The following is a 23,022-nucleotide window of genomic DNA, read 5'->3' as shown; positions in this document are numbered from 1 at the left end:
TGCAGGGTGTTGGTCCTGCTGAGCTGAGCTCCGGGGGTTACAAGGGCAATAAATATAAACTGCACAGCTGAGCCTCCTGAGCCACTGCTGCCTCTCGTGCTACACCTCCTGTGTTGGGATTGTCCCTGTCAGGGGATTGGGACACAAATTTTACAGCATCAGCCACCCAAAAACCCCCCTGTGTCTGTGTCCTGCCCTCTCCACATGGGCAGGACATCCCTGGTTTCTGGATTTTTGGATACAAGCCATCTCGGAGAGGATGTGGAGATACAGACCAGGGCATGGATCTCCCAAAAATGTTTTTTCCTCCAGCATGGGTGAGTTTTACTTGTATTCTCTTACGTTAATGGAGCAAAGCTTTTAATTTCTCCATCCTCTTGGGCATTTAAATGACCAAGCAGGGGTGCATCAGGAGACAGGAGCCTTCCTCCCCAGCACTCACCTTCCTCACAGGTCCCACAGCCCGTTCCATCCTGGCAGAGGTGATGAGTTGTTTCTTGCCGGCTCCTGAGGATGTCTCCAACCTGGCCCTGGATGATTTCAGTGTTACTTGGAGGGGATGGGCACAGTGTAGGGACTCACTGCTGGTCTGGAGTCCCCATCAGGATCAGGAGAGCACATAAATGGGGGAATTCAGGCCTGGGCAGCTGAGATGAATTGCTTTTCTCTCTAAGGCAGAGCCGGGAGGTGGCTGGTGCTGGGCATCACCAGCATGGTGATAGGACAGGTGCCAAGGTATGCCCAGGTCACTCACGCCTTCCCCTCCTGCTCCCAGCCTTGCACCTCCTGCTCAATTTGCTGAACTTAATTTGGCAGTAGGCTTTGCTTTCTGCTTATTTTTAAAATTTTAGTTAGTTTTAAATTTATTATATTTTATATTTATTATTTTATTTATATATATAATATATATTTTTAATATTTTATTTTATTTCCATGCCAAACCATTGACACACTGAAAACTGCTTTATCACAGGGCTGGTAAAGGAGGCTTCTTGAATGAGCACCTGAGGCCAAGTGCAGTCACTGGTGTTTTTTTGTGCTGTGGTTGGTTTTGGGGGGCTGCACAGGGGCAGTGCTGGGGCAGTGGTGTGGGGCTGCCTTTACCCAGCCTGTGTGTCTGCTTTACCCCACAAGGAAAATCAGAGCCTGTTAACCTCCAGCAGGTCCCCTGATTTTGGAGCAAACATAGGGATGGGCTCAGGGGCTTCCCAGCTTCAGGCATGGACAGGATGGAAGGGGGTGTCTGGGCAGGGTGTAGTGCTGGCAGTGGAAACACAGGCTGCCAAAATACCCCTGCTAAAATTAAACAGAGCCTGACCACCAAACACACAGCTGGCAAAGGAAATGGGGAGCTGAGGAATGTGTCTTGCCCCAGGGGATCCTCTACCCTAAGGATTCTGATCAAAACTGGTGGTTTTGGTCTCAGTTTTAGGCAGGTCCCTCTTAGTCAAGACTGTGAGGCTGGCAATGCCTTCCCAGCTCACTGAAGGGGGTTTCTCCCAGCCTGCATCAGGCTACTCAAGCCTGTAGGTAAATATATCTCATTTATGCCCCAACAAAGTGGTGATCCCATAACCCTCCTTTTCATGATCCCATAAATAAACCCACAGCTGCCCAGGCCTGTGGCTCAGCCCAGTTCTGCTCTGAGGGTCAGGAAAAAAATGAAGGTTTGGGCTTGTGGCTTCAGCCTTGTGTTCTGCCTGGGGAAGATCTCAAAGCACTTCATAGCATTGATAAAATAATTTAATTAATGGTGTTGGTTGTACTTTGCTGGCTGTGCTAGTGAACTACAGGATTTGGTTGGAAAGCTGGTTTTCATAATTTTTTTCATGAAGTTTATTGCCAGCTCACTGAAATGTCAGTGTCCCCCCTCCTGGGGTGTGCAGCCATGGGCTTTGGGTTAGCTCAGGGATTCTTAGAAAAGTATTTGTGTGAGAAATATCACCCACAATCAACTGAAATGAAAATAAATGGAAATGCTTTAGTGAGTTAAATGCTCCTGTATTTATTATGTGATTTATTATGTAACTTGGTGTTGGAGCAGTTCAGTCAGGGCTCTGCCCGTGCATCATCTGGTATTTGCTTCAAATGAGTTTCCAAGGAATGCTCCCATCCCAAGTCATGTTCTCTGGGATATTTTCCCAGGGTGAGTTTTCCCAGGGTGTATTTTCCCAGTGTGCTTTCCCAGTAAGCACAAACATGGCCAGAGTGAGCTCAGGTCTTTTCTCAGGTGTTTGTGGAGGGGAGACCGAGCTGTTTGTGTCACCCTGAGGTGGAAAACCTTGGGATGTACAGAGACCACAGAAAATGAACTGGGAACAAATGCTGCCCTCTGTTGTTTTTTTTTTTGTTTTTTTTTTTTTTTTTTTTAATAATTTTATTTAATTTTAATTTCTCATCCAGTTGACTAGCAGGAACAGCCTGTGAAGAATAAAACCACTTTTCAGTGGCATAGGTCTTCTCACATGTGTAAAGCCAGGTGCCACATCCCTGTCCTTGTCCAGTGTCAGGAAAGGCACCGAGGGTCTGAGTGACCTGGCAGAGCCCACTCCAGGGGGGAGCAAAGCAGCTGGGCCTCAGCCCCTGCACTTTTCTCCTCCAGTATGACTCTAAATTTCTACCATGCTGATCATAAGCAAAGCTTTGGGCTTTGGCTCTGCTTGCTGGGGGTCTGAGCCTTTCCCAAGTGGGGCAGGATGTGGAACCCTCCCTGCGCTTCCCAGCACAGCACGGGGTGTGCTGCTCTCCCCCCACAGGAGCAGCAGCTCAGCCCAAGGCCTGGCAGCTCATCCCAGCTCAGGGCAACAGCACTGGAGTGATGAGGATTAAATCCAGGGTTACAAGGCCAATAAATATAAACTGCACAGCTGAGCCTCTTGAGCCACTGCTGCCTCTCGTGCTACACCTCCTGTGTTGGGATTGTCCCTGTCAGGGGATTGGGACACAAATTTTACAGCATCAGCCACCCAAAACCCCCCCTGGGTCTGTGTCCTGCCCTCTCCCACATGGGCAGGACATCCCTGGTTTCTGGATTTTTGGATACAAGCCATCTCGGAGAGGATGTGGAGATATAGACCAGGGCATGGATCTCCCAAAAATGTTTTTTCCTCCAGCATGGGTGAGTTTTACTTGTATTCTCTTATGTTAGTGGAGCAAAGCTTTTAATTTCTCTGTCTTCTTGGGCATTTAAATTATTTTTCTCTTGTTATTTGGCACATGGATGAGGGCTTTTCCCCACATCCCTGGGACCCCTGAGCTTTCCAGCCACCGAGTTGGTGACTTCACAGAGTTGGGTCACTCGGAGTGTTTCCCATTGGAAGGGCTTGGGGATGAAGGGACAGATGGGTGGATGGGAAGAGCAGCCTGAGCCCTCAGGGTGACCTGCTGGAGATGCCCTTGGGGCACATTTCTCCTGGAGATGTCCCAGCTGTTTGAACAGGCAGCACCTCACAAGCTGCAGCAGGAACCAGGAGGACAGGAAAGATCCTTGTCCCCTGGCATTCCCTTTCCCTTCCCTGTGGGATTTCAGCTCCCTGACCTGGAGACTGAGGCTGCTGTGGGGCTGGATGTGATTTGTGTCCCCAGAGCAGTGAAACAGCAGCCCCAGCCCTGCCGCTTTCTGCTCTGCTTTGGGTCTTTGGGCAAAAAACTTAAAAACATATTTAAAGAGGCAAATGGCAGCACAGACACTGGATGTCAGCAAGTGGAAATCCTTGGGTAAACTGCTCTGTGCAAATGCTGAATTTGTTGATGTATTATCTTCAGAACATCTGCTTTTCTCCATCTGTATTGGTCTTCCCAAAGCCATGGCTTTCACAAGTTAATAGCAAGAAATATCGGATGAGCAAGCAAATATGTTTAGGGCTTGTATTATGAAGACAACACACAAAGAGAAAGAGATTCATCTTTCCATAATGCCACTTTTTATAAAAGGCAATAAAAATACAGTGGCTTGTAAAGGGATAAACAGGCTGAATTTGAGCTGGTGCTGCGGAGCTGGGGACAAGAGCAAAGTGAAGGGAACCAAATTAATGCATAAAAAAGTGACAGAAAACCCAACCTCCGGCTATATTCTATGGCAAATGATCTGTCAGTGGGGAAAGATACATCTTAATAGCAGTTTTTGAAAGGAGATGAATACTGTATACAGAGCATTATAAGGCACAGTGTGATCTGAATCTTAATCAACGGGGGGAAATATAAATCTGAAAATAATAAAGACGAAATCTATATTGATGGTTAGGAGTAAAATACTGTATTTGCTGTAGTAAACGGTTTTAAGGTCCCAGGGAAAAAATTGTTCTAGAAAAGCTGTGGTAATTTAGTGTAGTTTCAATAGCTGGCACAATGCCAGCACATTTTGGTGGCATTTAGCATGTCGCTATGGAAAAATATAAAAAGCAGGAAGGGAAAAGGCACAAAGCTGCTCCCTGGGCAGTGGTGATGCTGGAAGAAGGGAGATTCTTTTTCCGCTGGGCTGGCAAGGTCTGTGCTGGCATCCTGGCTTGGATACAACCATGTGGAGGGGTATTCCTGCTCTGCTGAGCTGTTGTTGAGCAGAACAAACCACTTACCTTGTCCTTCCTGGTGTCTCCAGTTACTAACAAGGCATCGAACTCCTACGAGGCACACAGAACCTTTTCATGTTGGAGATACACCTTTAAATGCCTTATTTTCTTGTCCCCTGCCTGGGTGACAAATCGCTGTGCTGATAGTTGATGTAACTTATGCTTCACCTGCTTGTCACCTCCTTAATGCCTTACACGAAATTTGCTGCTCCCGTGATGGCCTTGTTACCCAGCAGATACAAACACTGGCACCTGTCACTGCTCTCAGCTGGGAGCGTGGCACTTCTCCCCAGGTGTGAAATCCCTCGCTCAGAAAAACCTCACGAAGGCTTGGAGGCATCCAGTTTGACATGCAAGGGTGAGGAGCATGGGAGATCTGAGCCTGGTTCTGTTTTGAAGGGACATTTCTACCTTTCTCCTTCTCCTTTTGATGCCTCAGGTTTTGGCTTTTCTATTTTTCACATTCTGTGCTGCTTTAGTGTGAGGGTATGAGCTTCATATGAGGGGATGGTGAGCTCTCTTCACAGGGCAGGGAGACAAAACAATTCCTTCTCCAGCTGGGCACCAAGGACAAATGATCCAAATCTCAGGCCCAAGAGCACAAACAACGTGGGCTGAAGAGAGAAAAACAAGCAGGATGGGACTGCATGGGCTGGAGCTGGAATTGGACAATGAACTGCAAGGTGCAAATGGAGCAGAACTGATCACAGTGAGAGCCCCCGGGAGCGCTCGTGCATTTTGGGACCATTTTGGTTCATCTTGGGTGCAGCCCTGGCTGGGCTCTGGTGCTGCCCAAGGAGGATCCATGGAGGAGATCCTTTTAATAAATCCCTGCTTTATTCTGTAACTCTGCCCAGCCTCTGTCCTATATCAGCCTTCACAAGGCATGACTTTCATATGTTCCAGAAGTCATGGTGGACATTTTTTGTGTCCCTTTCCAGTAATCCTCTGTGTTTTGGGGAAAGCCTTGTGGTGCTCATGCGATGCCTGGCTTGTTTGGAGGACTGGAGTGTGATGCTCAGAAATACATTTTGCATCAAGGGCTTTGAGGTAAAATCTTTGTGTTTGAGGAGCAGCTGTAGCTTCACAAGAGCTGGGCAAGCTGGCACAGAGCCTGGGCCAGCTCCATCAGCCAGCACTGTGGCTGCCTGGCAGGACAAGGCTGAGCTGGAAGAAAGCCATTTATTTAGGATAACGATCCTGATTTTTGTTTGGGCATTTTTGTGGCTGCCCAGTGCTCCGCCCTGGCTGAGCTGAAGTCTGGAGGTCATCAGTGAGGAGGTGGGGCTGAGGTTGCTGTTGATTTTTAAGGGTCACCTGGTTCCTTGGGTGTCTGGGAGCAAGTGAGGACTGGGATAGCTTCTGGGAAGAGGCAGAAGCTGGACTGTGAGCTAATCTAAGTGTTCTGAAGGGTGAGAACAGTGCTGCCGTGCCTGTGGCCATCCTCTCTCCTTGCCATGAGGAGAAAAGAGAGAAACCTGGGGAGCATCTTCACCAAGCCCAGATCCTTTTCCTGTTGAAAACAGGAGTTTGGGCTCACTGGCTCTAAATTCACTGCATCCATGGGATGTTTCCTCCTAAATTGCCCATCCCAGGTGTTTACTGAGTGCCTCTGCATCACCTGTAAGGTCTGGGGCTGCTTGCTGGTGGAAAAAGAGTTTCAGAAATGGGGGTTTGCGAGCTTTCAGACCAGGACAATTTTATCTCCTCGGAGCCATGCTGACAAGCAGAGCTTTCTCAGGTTATTTTTGTGCCCATGTTTTCCCAGGGTCTCATGAGCAGCCTCCCTGCTGCAGTGGTTACAGCAGGATACCTGGGGTTTATTCTCTGCAAAGGTTGGAAGTGACCTGGGGGCAATGGTGTCCTCTGCATTTAATTATTATTTCTTAAAAGCCCAAGATCAGTGGCTCCCTGTGGAGATATGCAGCCTGAATATTGATGGTCGTAAACCATGCCAGAAGGAAAAATGTGGGCTGCTCGCTGCTGGCAAATGGACTTTAAATCAACAACCGAAGCAGTGTCGGTTCATAAAACCAGGATTTTTTTAGCCTTGAGGACAGAGGTACTTTAAATCCCAGCCTTCAGGTTCACTGATCTGCTGGAGAACAAACATAAAACTTCACCATGAAGGACCTGACATCAGCACATATTTTTTGTGCCATGAGGATTCAAGGTAGCCCTTTTAGTTTTGCTCACTGCATGTGACATTCCCTTGTATTATAACGACCTCAGCGGCAGCACGGGGGAAAACTTATGACCCAAACATTGTAAAAGGGGAAATTATTTACTGGGATAACTCGTGGAGACGTGGTGGCTGTTTGTGGTGGAAGTGCAGGTATCTTAGGTAGGAAATGCAAGATGTGCTGGGGGTGTGTGTTCTATTCCCATCAATTAGAGCTGGGGCAGTTCTCTGCTGTTCTTTGGGCAGTTTTTGCTTTATCTCTGCCACACCCAACCCTCCCTCCAGGTGATCTCTTCTGTTCATGGCCACTGAGTGTCCCTGCATGGCTGAGAAAATTCCATCATCCCATGGGGAGATGCTGCGCCCAGGGGAGGAGCCAAGCATTCCTACCTGGATACAATCTGACCTTGGAACAGCACAGCAGCCTTTGCCCACTGCATTCCCAGAGGAGCAGCTTTCTGCCCCACTGCATTCCCAGAGGAGCAGCTTTCTGCCCCATTGCATTCCCAGAGGAAGCCCAGGCCCATCTCCAGCAGCCCTGGAGCTTCAGAGGAAAACTCCAGCCTTGTCCAGGATCCTGCTCCAGCAGAAGCACAGCTGGCACTGCAGGAGGGCTGAGCCACCATGGAATGGCACTGCTGCCACCACCCTGACCCACAGGCTGCCAGGGCCTGCTCTGACTCTGGCAGTGTTTTTCTGTATTACTGCATTTCTATTTTTATATATATTTTTTATTTTTTATTTTTTCCTAATAAAGAAGTGTTATTCCTACTCCCATATCTTTGCCTGAGAGCCTTATAATTTCAAAATTATAATAATTCAGAGGGAGGGGGTTTGCATTTTCCATTTCAAGGGAGGTTCCTGCCTTCCTTAGCAGACACCTGTCTTCAAACCAAGACACAGGAGAGGCGTTGGAGTGGGAGGGCTCGCTCCTTGTAAATCCTGGCAGGGCTCCACTGCTGATGGATGGAATTCTCTTTGCCTTTTTCTAGCTTGCACCAGGTTTTAATTGACACCCAGGCTCTTTACAGAGCTCTGTTTTCCTGTTCACACAGCGTGTTCCTTTGATCAGTTCAATGGGGCTTTTCAGCCAGGACGGTGTTGATTCCAGGTTTGATTCCATGGAAGCTCCTGCAGCAATCCAAGCTGGTGGGATCTGACCTCAAGCCTTGGTGGAAGGTGCCTGTGGGCTTTGTTGGGGCTGCAGTCCCCAGCTCAGCCCCGGCTCCCTGTCCTGCACAGCCCTGGCTGCTGCTCTGTGGATGCCAGCCTGGTCAGGGAGAGAGAAGCGGCAATCCTTTCTCACAGGGGCTTGTGAGAATTTTTAGTGCGTTGTAGGAATGTGATAACTTGTTAATCTAAACAATCTGCAGGTGGTGTTTTTCCACCTTGCTTTTCTGTTCCCCTCAAGGATGGCGCGTGAGAAAGATGTTTTTACTAACTAACCAATCAAATAGAATGTATCGTATTGGTCTATTTAAGCCAAAATTTCCTTTCCATTAAAGCCTTCTTTTCTTCCTTTTTGTGCTGCGTCTCTCTGTTCTTGTGTCATTCTTGGCGCAAGGGTGACACTGCTCCTTGCTGGAAATCCACTCACCTGAATCTCAGAATCTCTAGGTTGGAAAACACCTCTGATATCACTGAGTCCAACCATCAACCCAGCACTGGAAGCCCATCACGAAACCCTGTCCCTAAGAACCACATCTGGGTATTTTTGGGACACTTCCAGGGACGATGGTTCCACTGCTTCCCTGGGCAGTCTGTTCCAATGGCTGGCCTCACTTTCAGTGAGGAAATTTTTCCTGATATCCAATCTAAACTTCCCCAGGTGCAACTTGAGGCTGTTTTGCCTGGTCCTATCACTTGATCCTCGGGAGGAGAAGCTGATCCCCACCTTTGGTGGATGGGCTGGCTCAGGACATCGACGTGTCCTGTGTGTTTTCCATCACTCTGCTCCAAGCCCATAAACTTCCTCAGCCATCCTCAGTTTTACCTTCTTTTCTCTGTATTTTTATTCTTTTTCTCATTTTTCTTTTTTTTTTTTTTTTCTCAGCACAGCTTCCTACTGCAAGGCCAATTATCACAGCAGAGGATTTTCAAACACAGCACATCTGAAATAAGAAAAAAAACATTTTTTTGTCAGTCTATTTAATATTTTCCCCACATAAAATGCACAGGTGGATCCATGTTTAACAGCACACTTCAAAAAATGGCAGAATATGTATAAAATACTGATTTAAATAGGTTTTCAATCAAACCTCCTGGAAGGCAGTGACTTCTTTGCCTGTTAAATGCTGCACCAGGCATTCCCATGTTTCATCCTGGAGCTAAGTTCAATCTGCTGGCAGCTTCCAAGGGCATGGATTTTGCTTTGAGCACCTCTGAGTGTCACCACTGGGAGACATCAAGTTCTCAGGGTTAATTTGGTTTCTTTCCCAGGTTCCAGCCAGCAGCTGGGTTGATGGAGAGGATCCAGGCCATAGCTCAGAACGTGTCGGACATTGCAATAAAGGTGGATCAGATTCTCCGGAACAGCCTCCTGAATGGGAAAGGTCAGTGGCCCTGGGGCTCCCCGTGCTCCAAACCCCCTGGGTGTTGTGCTGTGCCCTTGGGAAGGTCCAACCATGACAAATTTGGTAAAAGTCCCAGAAATGGAGGCTGATCTTGAGGCTGCCTTCCTTGGGAAACTCGTGCCTGCCAGGGGGACGAGTGGTAACAAATCTGAATGGCTGTCAGGAGTAAATGCCAGGGAATTAAATGCAAAATTAAAGGTGAGGAGCAGGGCCAGCACAAGCACCTGGATAGAAAAATTTGGTGGTTTGGATCCAGATTCACAGGGGCTGGGATTCAGCACCAGGAGAGACATTCCCATCCCACTGTGGCACTGCTGGGAGGGCAGCTGGGCTCTGCAGATGTTTCCCCACATGCCTGTGTGGTTCTTGTGGTTTAGGCTGAAGATCCTTCCGCTGCCTCTTGCACCTCATGCTTTTCAATTATGGGCAAAGGAGGGCTTAGAGGTGGGCTGGTGGCTTTTATTGACCCAGCCATGAAGGGAGAAAAGATCCTGATGCCATTTTAACCGCTTTATGGCTTATTCTGGAACTCAGCCTGGGGGCTGAGTCTTCTTCCAGCAGCTCAGCAGGACAGTTTCTATTGCAAGTTTACAGCATAAAGGCTGTCAAGTACTTCCCTAGATCCTGCAGCTTACTTACAAGAGCGGGGATAGGTGGAACTTGGGGTCTGCACCAGGAAGAGGGTGCAGGGAAATGCTGGAAATGGATCTGCTGAGACTCAGGGAAAGAGAACATTCCCAGCATTGAAGCAGGGTGGTTTCCTCTGTTTCTTCCTTGATTTCGGAAGTATACGCTTCACATCTTGATGTCCCGCTCCATCCAGTGGGATGGGGCTGTCTCCCAGCCAGCTGTGGCACCAGTGAGCATGCCTGGGGGCTGCCAGCTCTGTCCCGTCCCATCCCATCCCATCCCATCCATCCCATCCCATCCCATCCCATCCCATCCCATCCCATCCCATCCCATCCCATCCCATCCCATCCCATCCCATCCATCTCCTCACAGCATTTCTAGCTGCTCCTCTCTCATGCCCCAGCTCTCCCCATGCCCCAATTGTCTCTCTGCAGTGATGGAAGGCAGGAGAGATCAGTGTGAGGTGCCCAGGGACCCCAAGTACCCCGACTGTGCTGGGAAGGTGGAGGTGAGTTGGGGTTCCCTGTCTGGGAGAGGGTCTCCAGCTGGGATGGAAGGGCCCAAAGCAGTGACCCTGGGGGTTAAACTGGGAAGGGCAATGGGGAATGGGACGTTTTCCAGAATAAAATGTTTATTAATGGTGGAAAGGTGCAGCCCATTGAAGGAGGAGGAGCAGAGCCAAAGGTGTGAAAAGCAAAGCAGGGCTGTGCTTTGAAGAGAAAACACAAGGGAGGTGTCCAACCTTCTCTGGCAGCCTTTGCTACAAAAATGGGATTATTTTCCCCCAGTAATACCTTCCCCAAATGTACCTTAACTGGAGTGGTACAAAGCACAGAAGCCACAGGCTGCAGCAGAATCAGCTGTGAGACCATGTCTGCCTGCAGCCCTCCCTGCCTGCAGTTTGTGTTCAATGCCAGAAGCACAGTGAGGAGGAAGCTCTGTCACACCATCTCTGGATATCTGGAGCATTCCCTGGTGCCTGGGGAATAAGCCCAGCACTGCCCAGAGCAGCACCTCGTTCAGGAGGCCCGGACCTCCACCTCAATCGGCCCTGCCTGACCCAACCTGCTCTTCATACTGGAATGCAGCCTGGCACTTGGCCCAGAGCATGATGGCTTTGTCAGAGAGCATATTTACATCAGCTAATTAAAAACATTGCCCTTTTCCCTCCTCTTCCCAACCTGCTTCAAGCTCAGGCTCCTGCAGCGCCCAGTCTCCCTGGAAAGATGTTGAAGGGTACAAGAAAATGATGTGGAGGGCTGGATTTTTCACTTTCAGGGGTGTTAGCCATCCTTTCCTTCCACGATTTGAGTAAATTCAGGATGTAATGCAATTGTGGAAGGCTGTAATCCCATCTCCCCTCCTGGTGATGGCTGTGCTTTACAGATTGGGCACAGCAACCTGTCCCTGAGCAGATTTGTTTTTGTAGTTGAATTAGGAAGAGGCTGGCAAGAGCCGTTGTGGGGGATGATAAATCACTGCTCTGGTCCCTGGTTACTCTCCTCGTGTGAAATCATCCCTGGGGACTGCTGGCAGATCTGTCTCCTGCCCTGCTGCCCCAGGGGCGATGAGATCAGCAGCTCCCCAGCAAAGCCAGCCAGAAGAAATCCTGGTGGTGAATCATTTCCTGGGGATTAATGGCTGTGCCCCCAGGGGAGGCTGGAACCGGTGCTAGAGACCCAGGGAGCCCCCAGCAAACCCTCCTGGCTCTTCCTCTGCCCCGCATTCCCTGGAGGCCCCGAGTGGGTGAACACCAGCCCCGTGGCACTGGGGCTGGATTTGCAGCCCTTTCTCCACCCTCTGCCCTTCATTTTTATCTCCCAGACAGAGAAAGGGGATGGATAACAGAGGTTTTCCATAGCAGGGGCAGCTGGCAGGGCTGGCACATCTCCTCCGTGAGCCCCACGTGTCTCTTTGCCCCTTGCAGTGGATGAGGGCCCGCTGGACCTCTGACCCCTGCTATGCGTTTTTTGGCGTGGACGGCACCGAGTGCTCCTTCCTCATCTACCTCAGCGAGGTCGAGTGGTTCTGTCCCCCCCTGCCCTGGCGAAACCAGACGGTGGCCGTGCCCTCGCCGCCGCCGCCGCCACGGGCACAGGTAAGGTGGCCCCAGCCTGGCTTCTGCTGGGCCAGGGGTTTTGGGGGAGGCATCAGCAGAAATAAACATTCAGTGTCAGCAGGGCCATGATGCCTCAGGTGGGTTTTCACAGAGTCACAGGGTGCTTGGGGTTGGAGGGGATCTTTGTGGGCAGGGAACCTTGCAGTAGAACAGGTTGTTCCAAGCCCTGCCCGACTTGGCCTTGAATGTTTCAAGGGATGGAGCATCCACCACCTCTCTTTGCAACCTGTGGCAGTGTTTTATCACCCTCACCACAAAAAGTTTCCTCTTTATATCTAGTCTGAATTATCTCTCTCAGTTTAAAGCCATCACTCCTTGTCCTGTTGCAACAGGCCCTGCTAAAAATTCTGTCCCTGTCTTTTTATAAGTCCCTGTAAGTATTGAAAGGTTGCAAGAAGATCTCTCTGGAGCCTTCTCTTGTCCAGGCTGAACACGCCCAGCTCCCTCGGTCTGTCTCCACAGCAGAGATGCTTCATCCTTCCCATCATTTTTGTGGCCTCCTCTCCTCCACTCCAACACGTCCGTGCCTTTCCTCTGCTGAGGAATCTGGGTTCCCCTGGGTGCCGTGGGGTCCCTCTGGGATTTGGGGCATGGAGGAGCTGCCACGGCTCCAGGGGAGCAGGAAGGGCTGGGATCACCTCTGCTGAGATGGACAAAGCTGCCCCAGGCTGCGGGGCAGCCCAGGGGCTCCTCTGGCGGCCCCTTTCCCTACACTCCCCGTGCAGAGCGTGCTCCTTCCCTAGGCAGTTTTCCGGAAGGACTTGGCTCGCCTGCTGGAGCTCATCGGCACGGGCAAGGAGTCCCTGAGCTTCATGAAGAAGAGGATCCGGCACCTGGCCCAGCAGTGGCTGCGGGCGGCGCGGCGCCTCGAGCAGAGGCTGGCGGGACGGCAGCGGGACCAGAAACACGTACGGGGCGCTCTCGGGGAGCGGGCGGGCAGCTGAGCCCGGGACAGCTGGGAGGAAAATTCATTTATGGGAGCCTGTGGGTCTGTAGGGTTGGTCTGATGTCCATGGGCATGACTCCACAGGTATTTGGGATGTGGCAGGACTGGTGTTGCTGAGCGGTGGGGTGGATTTTGGAAACGGGTCCTGGTGGGTGGAGATGGTGTCCAGCTGCCGTTGGAGTGTGACAGGTCTCCTCTGAGGATAAGCTGAGGTTCCTTGCCCTCCTGTTGGTTTCTGTTGGGCCTTTGGCCCCTGTGTGCTGGGAAATCCAGCTCCAGCCTGTGGTACAGACTGTGATGTACATGGAGAGCAGGAGCCAGGCCTGGGGACACGCAGTGGCAGTCAAAGGGCCAGGCCCTGGCCATTGGGTCTGTGCTAATTGGACATAGATCATTTGTCTGCACACCTGAATGAGCTCCCTGAGTAATTACAGCCTGCAAAGGAGCTGGAGGGAATCAGGGACCATAAGTCATTCTGGGCTGGAAAACCCAGATTATCCCTTTCCCCAGTGCTGAGCCCTCTCTGTGGCAAGCACATTTCTCTCTCTCTCAGGATTTTTCATAGAGGTGCACAGAGAGAAAGAAAGAGAAAACAATTTCTATTTCTGCTCCTTGTTTTTCTCATGTGGAATGTGTTTGGAGAATTGTTTACCTGGGGTGATTGCTTGGTTGGATTCTGGTGAGGATTGTTTGAGCCTGATGGCCAATCCAACCCACCTGTGGCTGGACTCTCGAGACAGGGTCACAAGTTGTGAGTTAGATATGGTAGTTAGAAAAGTAGGTTTGTAGTTTTAGTATCTCCTTTAAATAGTATATTAATGTATTATAGCATAGTTATAATAAAGAAATCATTCAGCCTTCTGAACTGGAGTCAGACATCTTCATTTCTTCCCACTGGGTTCTCCTGCATTTTACAATACCTCTCCTTGTCTCTGCAGATCTTGGTCCATATTGGCTTCCTGACGGAGGAGTCCGGGGACGTTTTCAGCCCGCGGGTGCTGAAGGGAGGCCCTCTGGGGGAGATGGTGCAGTGGGCTGACATCCTGGCTGCCCTCTTCATGCTGGGACACAGCCTGAGGGTCACGGTCTCCCTGAAGGAGCTGCAGAGGTGGGTGCTGGGTTGCATCGAGGTCTTGGGTGGAAGCACCAGGTCTGAGAAGGCTGGGGGAGGCTCTTTGCCCACCTGCATCTCAGACAGTGCTGGTGCTGTACTGCAACACCAGCGTCGTGGCTAGGAGAGATCCCATCCTTCTACATCCCAGGAAGGTGGGAAGGACTGGTGTAAGGTGATGCTTTGCATGGAGCTGATGTGGACATATCTGGAGCAGGGCTCTGCCCTGTGGCTTCAGTGCTGGATCTGAGCAGAATGGTTCCCTGCTGCCAGCACACAGCATCACCTGTGTCCCCAGACACCTGCCTGGAGCTGGCCACGGGAAAGCTCCCTTTGCCACCCCATTCCCCAGGGATGCTCCCTGCTGGGCTGGTGTCCTGCAGGTCACTGGCTCTTCTCACCATGTATGGCTGCACTCAACCCCTGGGGCTTTGCTGGTGGTTGAGCAGTTACTTCCCTTCCCTTCCCTTCCCTTCCCTTCCCTTCCCTTCCCTTCCCTTCCCTTCCCTTCCCTTCCCTTCCCTTCCCTTCCCTTCCCTTCCCTTCCCTTCCCTTCCCTTCCCTTCCCTTCCCTTCCCTTCCCTTCCCTTCCCTTCCCTTCCCTTCCCTTCCCTTCCCTTCCCTTCCCTTCCCTTCCCTGGAAAAAGGGAGAAGCTAACAGCGGGCCTTGTTCCCCTCTGCTGATGCTGTTCTGTTATTACTGGGCTGACACTGCTGCCTTCTGTCACCTCATAAGGTTTGCAAATTAGATGGGTTATAAATCAAGAAATCTTGAAGCTGCCTCGGAGACTGGGCAGGCTTTGGGAGATGCTAAGCCAGCATCAGCCACACAATGAACCATGCTGAAAAGGGAGTGAAAAAAACCCAACAATCCTGGAGAAAAACAACAAAAACCCCCCAACCCAGCCCTTGCAGCATTCAGAATTAATGGACGGAATTAAATCCTAACTAATTAACTAAAAAAAAAAAAAAAAAAATATCCCTGTCCTAATGCAAGAGGCAGCATCTCCTCAAAGAGGTGGGAGTGACATGCTAAATAATACCCGTGCAGTCAAGGATGAAAGGAGTTAATGGCTGGGAGGGTTGTGTTGTTGTTGTGTGTTGTGTTCTTGTTTGTGTTTTGTAATGACAAACCTCGTGGTGGCTGTTCAGGGAGGGGAAGGAGCTGCCGCTCTCACGGGTTGCCTTTGCAGCACCCATTTCCCCCTGCAAGTGACTCTGGCCAGAGCTGCCCTGCTGCCTGTAGTATTTTGCCTGTGCCAGAAGCCTGGGAGCATCCACGTCACTTCTCAGTGATGAGAGCTCCTTCTCTGACGCGGATTTGGATATTTGGATGTGTCCCTTGGGACGCCTGGGCACGGCAGCTCCGTCTCTTCCCCTCGGCAGCTGAGATGGGACGTGAGCGAGCCGGGCTGAGGCTGCACATCTTGCCCTTCTCTGTGTCCCAGAAACTGTCCCCACCTCCCTGAGCACATGTCCTGTGCCTGGCTTTGGTGATGTTTTAAATGCCGGACACCCACATGGAGTGCTCACTGTCATGTTGATGGGCTGGGGTGAATGGAGGCAGGAGCTGGGGATGTGACCACGTCCCCTCTGTCCCTTTGGAGACCCAGCTCAGTGCTTGGAGGGCCAGCACTGGCACCTTCGTGCAGCCCCTCAAGAGATGGGTTAATGTGGGTGTCACGAAGGGGGGCAGAGGTTCTGTGCCAGGGGAGGAACGAGTGGTGCCAGCAGTCCTGGTGCTGGATCCTGCAGATGTGTCAGTGACATCCCTGCTGCTGGGCTGCTGCCTCTAAGGAGTGCTGGGAAAAGCTTTTGCTGGACCAGCAGCGAGTGGGAGGCTTAGCAGAACATGAGTAATTAGTCCTGAGGTGTGCTAAGGGTTAATCTTGGGCTCTTCCTTAAAGCCTGGAGGCGTTTTACCTGTAGCCACAGCTTTGGGCAGGGGTTGCAGAGAACCAGGAATGCACAAAGGGCTGGAGCTGGGCTGCAGGGATGCAGCAAAGAGAAATCCCTGTCCCTGGGGAAGTGGCCACCCAGGCACTTTGATTCCTTATCCCTCCTGCCCCCTGCACCCTCCTGAAACAGCAAAGCTTTGCACCTCTGTAGACTGAGCTGGAATTTGTCCTCTCCCATCCTGGCTGTCTCTTGCTGACCATGCAGCAGTGCTGGGGTGGGTTTGGGGATATTTTGCTCCAGTAGTGTGAGACGTTGAATCCATCCTTGTGTATTTTTCTTTGGCAACCCCTGCTCTTTTCATGGCTGGGAGCTGTAGCTGCTCCAGCCCAGCAAAGCCTTCACTGGAGCCCATAAATTATTCAGCACAGATTAACCTCTCTCCTGGTTTGTTTTTTTTGTGTGTGTGTGTTTTTGTTTTTTTTTTTTTTTTTTTTTTTTGTCTCTTCAAATTTCTGAGCTGATTTTTCTGCATGTATTGATCATTGGCAAGGGATCACTGGAAGATTTGCCTGCATACACTTTAGCCAGTGGTTATCTGAGAGCTGTTCATGATTAGCATCTGTATTGATTGCAATGCAGCAGTGCCTGGAGGTGGTCTGGAGTGGGTCAGGAATGCTGAGGATCAAGAAAATGAAGGAGGAGAAGTAAGGCCCTGGTCAAAAAAGCTGGTGATGGAGGGCTGGGGGTGTAAACATGCTGGGAGTGTGACACCCTGACACCCATGGGTGTGCTGGGCACCTCTCCCTGCCCAGCAGTGAGGAGCAGGGTGACAAATGCTCAAATGCTTCTTCCTCTGGTTTAGGGACTGATGCTAATCTGGAACAAAGCTAAAGAGCTCAGGGAATCTGCAGGCTTCATTTGGCACTGTCCAAATGTCCCTGTGAAGTCTGAGATCACAGACTGGTTTTTCAGGGCCAGTTTATTTGGGTTATCTTTTGCCCACTACAGACTCTCAAGATCTGTGAATTCCACTGCTGAGTCCTACCAGGGGCTATTTTTTCTCCTGTAGTTGAGCTAAGTGCAGGTGTTTATTCTCCTTTCAACTCCCAGTGAATTTGTGAGCTGCTTGTGGTGCCTCTGGGTGCCTCTGACAAGGGGTGAATCATGGGGTTATCTGTTCCCGTCCAACCCAAACCATTCCGTGATTCTGTGTGCATCTTCCCAGCAGGAAAACGAACTGCTGAGCTGGAGCAGGGAGCCAGGAGCTGTTTTCTCTCTGAGATTTGTGCTGGGTGGGCAGCCAGCAGCATTTTGAGCCTTGTCTTGAAGCAGGGAGGGAAGAAGCACCCAAATCTGAACAGCAACACTTGATTCTTGCTGAAGACTCCTGGTGCTGTGTTGGTAGCCCAAAAGTGCTTTCAGGGAAATGAGAATTCAGGCCAGTGTTGGTGTTGTTGCTTGCTAGGAGAGGAGTGGGAAGTGCCTGAAAGCTCTGAGCTGGGTTGTTAATGAGGCAGCTCATGAGTAGATGCTGGAAAATTACAAGCAGCGCTTTGGAGCAATGTCTGTGCCCACAAAAAAAAAGCTTTAATAAACTGAGGCTTTTCCTCTGGAGCACCCGTGCCCTGGGGTCAGGCAGGAAGGATCCTCTCAGCCTTTTTCCCTGGGAGAAGCAGCACAAGGGGCACTCTTGGATTCTCCAGCTCCTACCCTCATCACTGGGCCATGGGAGTGGTCATCTTGGCACATCCAGCTGCTTTTCTGGGGCTAAGGGAGAGGCTGGGGGAGAAGGGGCTGAAGAGCTGTGAGCTGCTGGGGACTTCAGAAAAGCACTGAAAGGTGATTTTCTCAATGGTCCCCTTGAAATTAACTGCTCATAAAGCAGGACAGAAAGTCGAAGGAAATGGGATTTGATGCCTCTTGGGGTCAGGGCTTTACAAAGTGTTCCCGGTGCTTAATTGCTCCTGTGTCAAGATCTGGACTCTTAATTCCAGTCCTGGCAAAGCGCTGGATTTGAAGCACATGCCTGTATCCTGTGCTGGCAACCCTTTCCTGCTGTGGCCAGCATGTGGTTTGGGTGCTGAGCCACCCTCCCTGTGCTGGGGTGGGGTGGATGGACCCTTGGAGATGTGCTGGGACTTGGCTCTGCTCCCGCTGCCCCCATCTCCTCTCAGTGCCTGGCACACAGTGAGAGCTGCGATTTTCCTCTTTCTGTGCTCACTGAGGTGTGCTCAGGCTGCAAAAAGGGCCGTTCAGATGGAAACACGATGTCCAGAAAGCACATTTCTGATTGTCTCCTGGCAGATTAAAGCCATCTTTCAGTCTTGCATCTGTTCACATGAAAACCTGCACCATGCCCAGGCTCTGGCTTCACTCCCCTTGCCAGCTGGCAAAACCAGCCCTGCTGTTGTGTGGGAGAGAAAGGAACTGCTTGTGGAAACAGCCAGAAGTGGCTGGTTCCGTGTGATCCTCATGGAGCTGCATGGGAAGGCTGTGGATTGATCAGCTCTGCACCGCTGGGGAGGAACCTTCAGCCTTTAATGGAGCATCAGGTGCTCCTGGTACTCGAGTCCAACCTGCCTTTGGGCACTCCCACAGATGGGGCATCCACAGCTTCTCTGGGCAGCCTCTGCCAGGGCCTCACCACCCTCACAGGGGAAAATTTCTTTCTTTTTTTGGAGCTGCTGGAGCAGCTAACAGCAGAAGAACAGCCCATCTCTTCCCAGGCACTACCAGCACGTGAGTGCTCAGTTTCTGCTGCTCCCTGCAGGAATCCAAGTGATTGATTTCTCCTTTCCTGGGAAGTTCCTTCATATTTGCTTAATCTCAGACCAGAAAGAAGTGTTTGTTCTGGCACTGTCCTGTGCATCTCCAGATCTCTGAAATAAATAAAAGGATTACTGGACTTCCTCCCTGGATGGGTAGGGCTGTGTCATACAGGATCAATGATGCACCAGAGAAACAGTCCAGGTGTACTTTGCAAAAGCGAAACCATTGCAGGTGCTGAAATTGCTTGAAATCCTCATTTCCAGTGAGTGTTTATTCCAGCAGGGGAAGAAGAGCTGGAGGCAGAAGGCAGGTGGTAGGATGTTCATTTTATGGACTTAGATTTGCACTTGTTGGTTGTGATGGGGTTGTCACAGACCCCTGGGAGCTGCTCAGGCCTGGCTCTGGCACCTTCCATGCCTGGATAACGTCCCTGTGCCTGCTGGGCTCTTTCAGCTGAGGGAGCAGCGAGGACAGGATCCCTGCTCTGTTCTCAGCCTTGCTGATGGCAGCAGATGTGGGCAGAGAAGATGCAATTAAATATAATACAAAATATTGGCCCAGGCTGCCAGGAGATGCCCACGAGATCCATTTAGTGCTGGACTTCTCAGCACCAGGAGTGATAACGCAGAAAGAAACGTGGGGTTAATTTGAAAATAGGTCAATGGGATGTAAAGATAACCCCGCAGTCATCTGACTCCAGAGCGCCTGCACCATGCCCAGGGAGGGGACAGTCCCCTGGCTGATTAAAGTACCTCTGAGAGGAAAATAGCAGGACAAGAAGCTGCTGGAGATTTATTCTGGAGTAGGCACAGCTGGTGGAGGCAGCTGGCAGAGAGTCGAGCTCGGCATCCGCTTGGATCGGAGCCGCTCCGGCTGCTCCCTCCCAGAGAGGAGCCAGGGCTCAGCCGATGCTCTGATCCGGGATTTGGGATGGGACAAACCCCCGGACCACCAGCCAGGGGTGCTGAGCTGGTCACCACCCATGGCTGGTCTGGGAGGGGAGGATTCCCCAGCAGATCCCTGGGCTGTGCTGGTGGCGAGGGCGGCGTTTGCGCTCATCAATTTTATTTGCGTAATTTCAAGCGCCATTAATAGTACATGGCACAAGGAAAAATCAGGGAAATTGCACTCCAACCATGAGTGAAATTGGGTTTAGTAGAAAATTAGTTGACTTAACTGGCAAATGATGAAAGCCTGAATAAAGAATGTTTAAATAAGGAGGAATAAAAAAAAAAAAAATTCTCCCCCCGCCCCCATCTCAGAGGTGCAGGCTGGATTTGCATGAGTGGAATATTAAAATCATGGTTATAAAGTGTTTAGGGAGGATAAGGGGGATAAATGAAGAGATGTTCTGCTCAAAGCCACTGCTCCTGCTCTCTGAGCTATTCCAGCCACACAGCCATGGCACAGGGAGTATAAATGGATGTGGCAAGTCCTGAGCACCTGGAGAGAGGATGTGTGCCAGATTGTGGTGCTGATGGGAGCTGGGAGAATCAGACTTGCTCTTCCCAACTGGTGGGAACTTTTTTTGAAGCTTCAGTATGAGTTACACTAATTGCTGCCTCCTGCAGCCCCTCGTCAAGCTTGGTTAGGGCTTCCTTAAATTACAGATTATTTTGTAGTGCAGTGGCTTGTGTGACACGTACCAGCCAGAGGATGGTGTGTGCTGCAAGCACAGTGTAATGGTTTGGGGATTTTTAGTTAAATACAAGGTTTATGGATTGGTTCCACCACAGTGCAGGTTGGTGTAAATCACTGTTTGTCTGATGGCTGAGGAAAAAGCAGCACTGTGTGAGCAAATGCGTTGTTTAGAATTCCATCTCTACAAAATCCTGGCTTAAAAATTCCCCTTCAGCCTTCCTGGGAGGTTGAGTCTCCTTGGTGCCCTATTTATTGTGCCGAGGTGGCTGTGGGAGGTGAGAGCCTTTCTATTCCTGCCATCTTCCCAATCAGTCCTGTCGTGTAAAATTGTGCATAAAAGTGACAAAACTGCAACCTGTTCCCCCTGCGGCATCCCCGGCCAGGCTGCCCTGAGCTGGTGCTGAGATTCCTTGTGACAAGAGCAATGAAGCAGCTGCAAAAGCAGCTCTTTGTCTTAAATTGAAATTCTCTGCTTTTTCTGGCTTTGGCCAGCATGGTTGTTCCACATTTACACATTTTCTGGTGTCCCTGTCATGGTCGGGAGTTTGGGGTGACCCTGCACTGTTGTCAGGTTGGGATGGGGCTGGAAGAAGGATCTTGGTGCTCAGTGCTCAAGGACTTGGAGCCACATCAGAGTCATAGAAAAGTCTTAGTTCAGAGGGACATTTAAAGCTCTTCTGGTCCAAACCCCTGCAATGAGCAGGGACATGTTCCACCAGGTCAGGTTCAGAAGAAGAGGGAGGTGTGGCCAGGAGCCAACCAAGAGCCCTTTATCATATTTCTTATGGCCAACAAATTTCTAGCTCTGTGTGGCCCCTTCTGATGTTAGTGAGAGACTGGCGAGCAAATCCTCGTGACAGTTGTGTCCCTTGGCCTTCCCTGGATGGGAAAGCATTGATTCCCTCTGGAAGCAGCCATTTAATTGACAGGTGAAATGCTGAAGGGCTCAGCAAGGGGTGAGGACCTTATGGAAGTGCTCCTCAGAGGATGGACCCTGGGACCATGGGTCCATTTGAGCTTCAGCTGAGGAACAGATTAACCCCAGGTAGGGCTGGAATGGGAATTCTCAGGTTCAGAAGGGAAAATGCTGAGAAATTGAGAGAAGCAGTAAGAGAGGTCACAGAGAAGGAAAGATTCAAAGCCTGGGAGTGTAAAGCCTGAACTAAAGAAGAGAAAATACCTACAGGCATGGCTGGGATAAATTCCCATCTCCAAATAGGGGTTTGGAGTAAGCGAAGAGCCCAGAAGAAAACAAAGACAGACGTCCTGGCAGGCAGGAGCTAAGGGTGAAATTTCACAGTGTCTGAACTCAGACTTGTGAAATAAAACAGGAATTCCTCAGCCTTGTTGGAAGGACTGAGAATGGAATGGGACAACTGCGTGGTGGGAGTGAGACAGCCTGAGTGGACCAAATCAGCTCAGCAGTTTGGTTTTCCATGAGGATACTGCTGCTTTTTGGGTGTGAGTAGAGCTATGGGGATGAGGAATTATCATCTTTAGGAGGAAAAACAAAATACAAGAGCATTGAAACTGCGGAGTGAATCAGCCTCTGAGCAACTGGCACTGGGAAATCACAAGTACAAGCAACATGGATTTTTAGAAACCTGCTGAAGCTGGAAGGTGTCACAGGAGGTTTTTTTTCTGAGAAGGAGGAAACATGGTCCAGACAAGCAGATGGGCTGTCAGGCTGACATCAGTGGTACACTTGGTGAAACAGCTTTGGAGAGAGAGAGATTCATCAGTTCACAGAGGTAATTGGAAATGGAAGGAGACACACCACAGGTTTACCAGCCCTGTATCTTGCTGGATTAATCACATCTCACCCTGGCAGCGAGGTAACTGATGGTCTTGATAAAAAGATTACAGTCAGTCAAGTTTATCTGGATTTTCATAATGCATTTTATCCACTGGAGGAGGGAAGAGGGGCTGAGTGTGGCTGTTTGTAAGGAACTGGCTGGAAACCCCCTGAGTGAGACCCAGGGCCAAGCTGCCCCCTGTTTTACGGAATTATTTCATAAATGGGACCAAAATTGAGAAATATGAATTAAATGTGCCCAACATCCAAGGACAGGCATTGCCAGCAGAGTCAAGGAGAAGCTGAGAGTGCTCTGGGATGTGGTGGGTAAGGACTGGAATAAGAAAGATATTCCAGGGTGTGCTAGGAGGGATGGGGAGCTGGGAACAGGGAGCTTTAGGCCCAGCTGGGAGTCTTGCAGGCAGAGAGGAGAGGATAGATGTGGCTTTACAAGTCTGTCACTGGTGTGACTGCAATGAAAGTAAACGAAATCTGGTGTCTTCAACAAGAGAGGTCCAAGGGAGGGTGTATGGGGACTGGGATGCTGGTGAGCCCTGGCTGGGAATGCTGTGCCTCACAGTCCATGTGGGAGGAGCAGGAACTCAGCTGGAGCAGGTGCAAAGATGGGGAGGGACCAGGACCCTCCAGATCTTTGGCCTGGGAAATAAAAACTGGGGTGAGAAGAACCATCTGCCTCTCCCTCCATCAAAGAGGAGCTGTTTGATGGCTCCTGCTCAATGCCCAGCAGGGAAAGGAGATCTTGTGCTGCAGGGCTTTGGGGCTGATCCC

At 50.5% G+C, this 23,022-nt stretch overlaps 1 protein-coding gene across 1 annotated transcript in view; it reads left to right on the top strand.

The window, feature by feature from the left end:
- The window catches only part of MGAT5B (alpha-1,6-mannosylglycoprotein 6-beta-N-acetylglucosaminyltransferase B), a 72,101-nt gene that overhangs the window by 30,994 nt on the left and 18,085 nt on the right, over positions 1–23,022 (top strand). Inside the window, exons 4-8 of the mRNA XM_053960016.1 lie at positions 9,190–9,302; positions 10,388–10,461; positions 11,881–12,051; positions 12,816–12,980; positions 13,957–14,126. Coding sequence (XP_053815991.1) covers positions 9,190–9,302; positions 10,388–10,461; positions 11,881–12,051; positions 12,816–12,980; positions 13,957–14,126 — 693 coding nt within the window. The remainder of the gene's footprint in view (positions 1–9,189; positions 9,303–10,387; positions 10,462–11,880; positions 12,052–12,815; positions 12,981–13,956; positions 14,127–23,022) is intronic.

The sequence above is a fragment of the Vidua chalybeata genome, chromosome 19, assembly GCF_026979565.1.
Source record: "Vidua chalybeata isolate OUT-0048 chromosome 19, bVidCha1 merged haplotype, whole genome shotgun sequence".
Lineage (NCBI taxonomy): Eukaryota > Metazoa > Chordata > Aves > Passeriformes > Viduidae > Vidua > Vidua chalybeata.
This window is presented reverse-complemented; position numbering and strand designations above follow the sequence as displayed.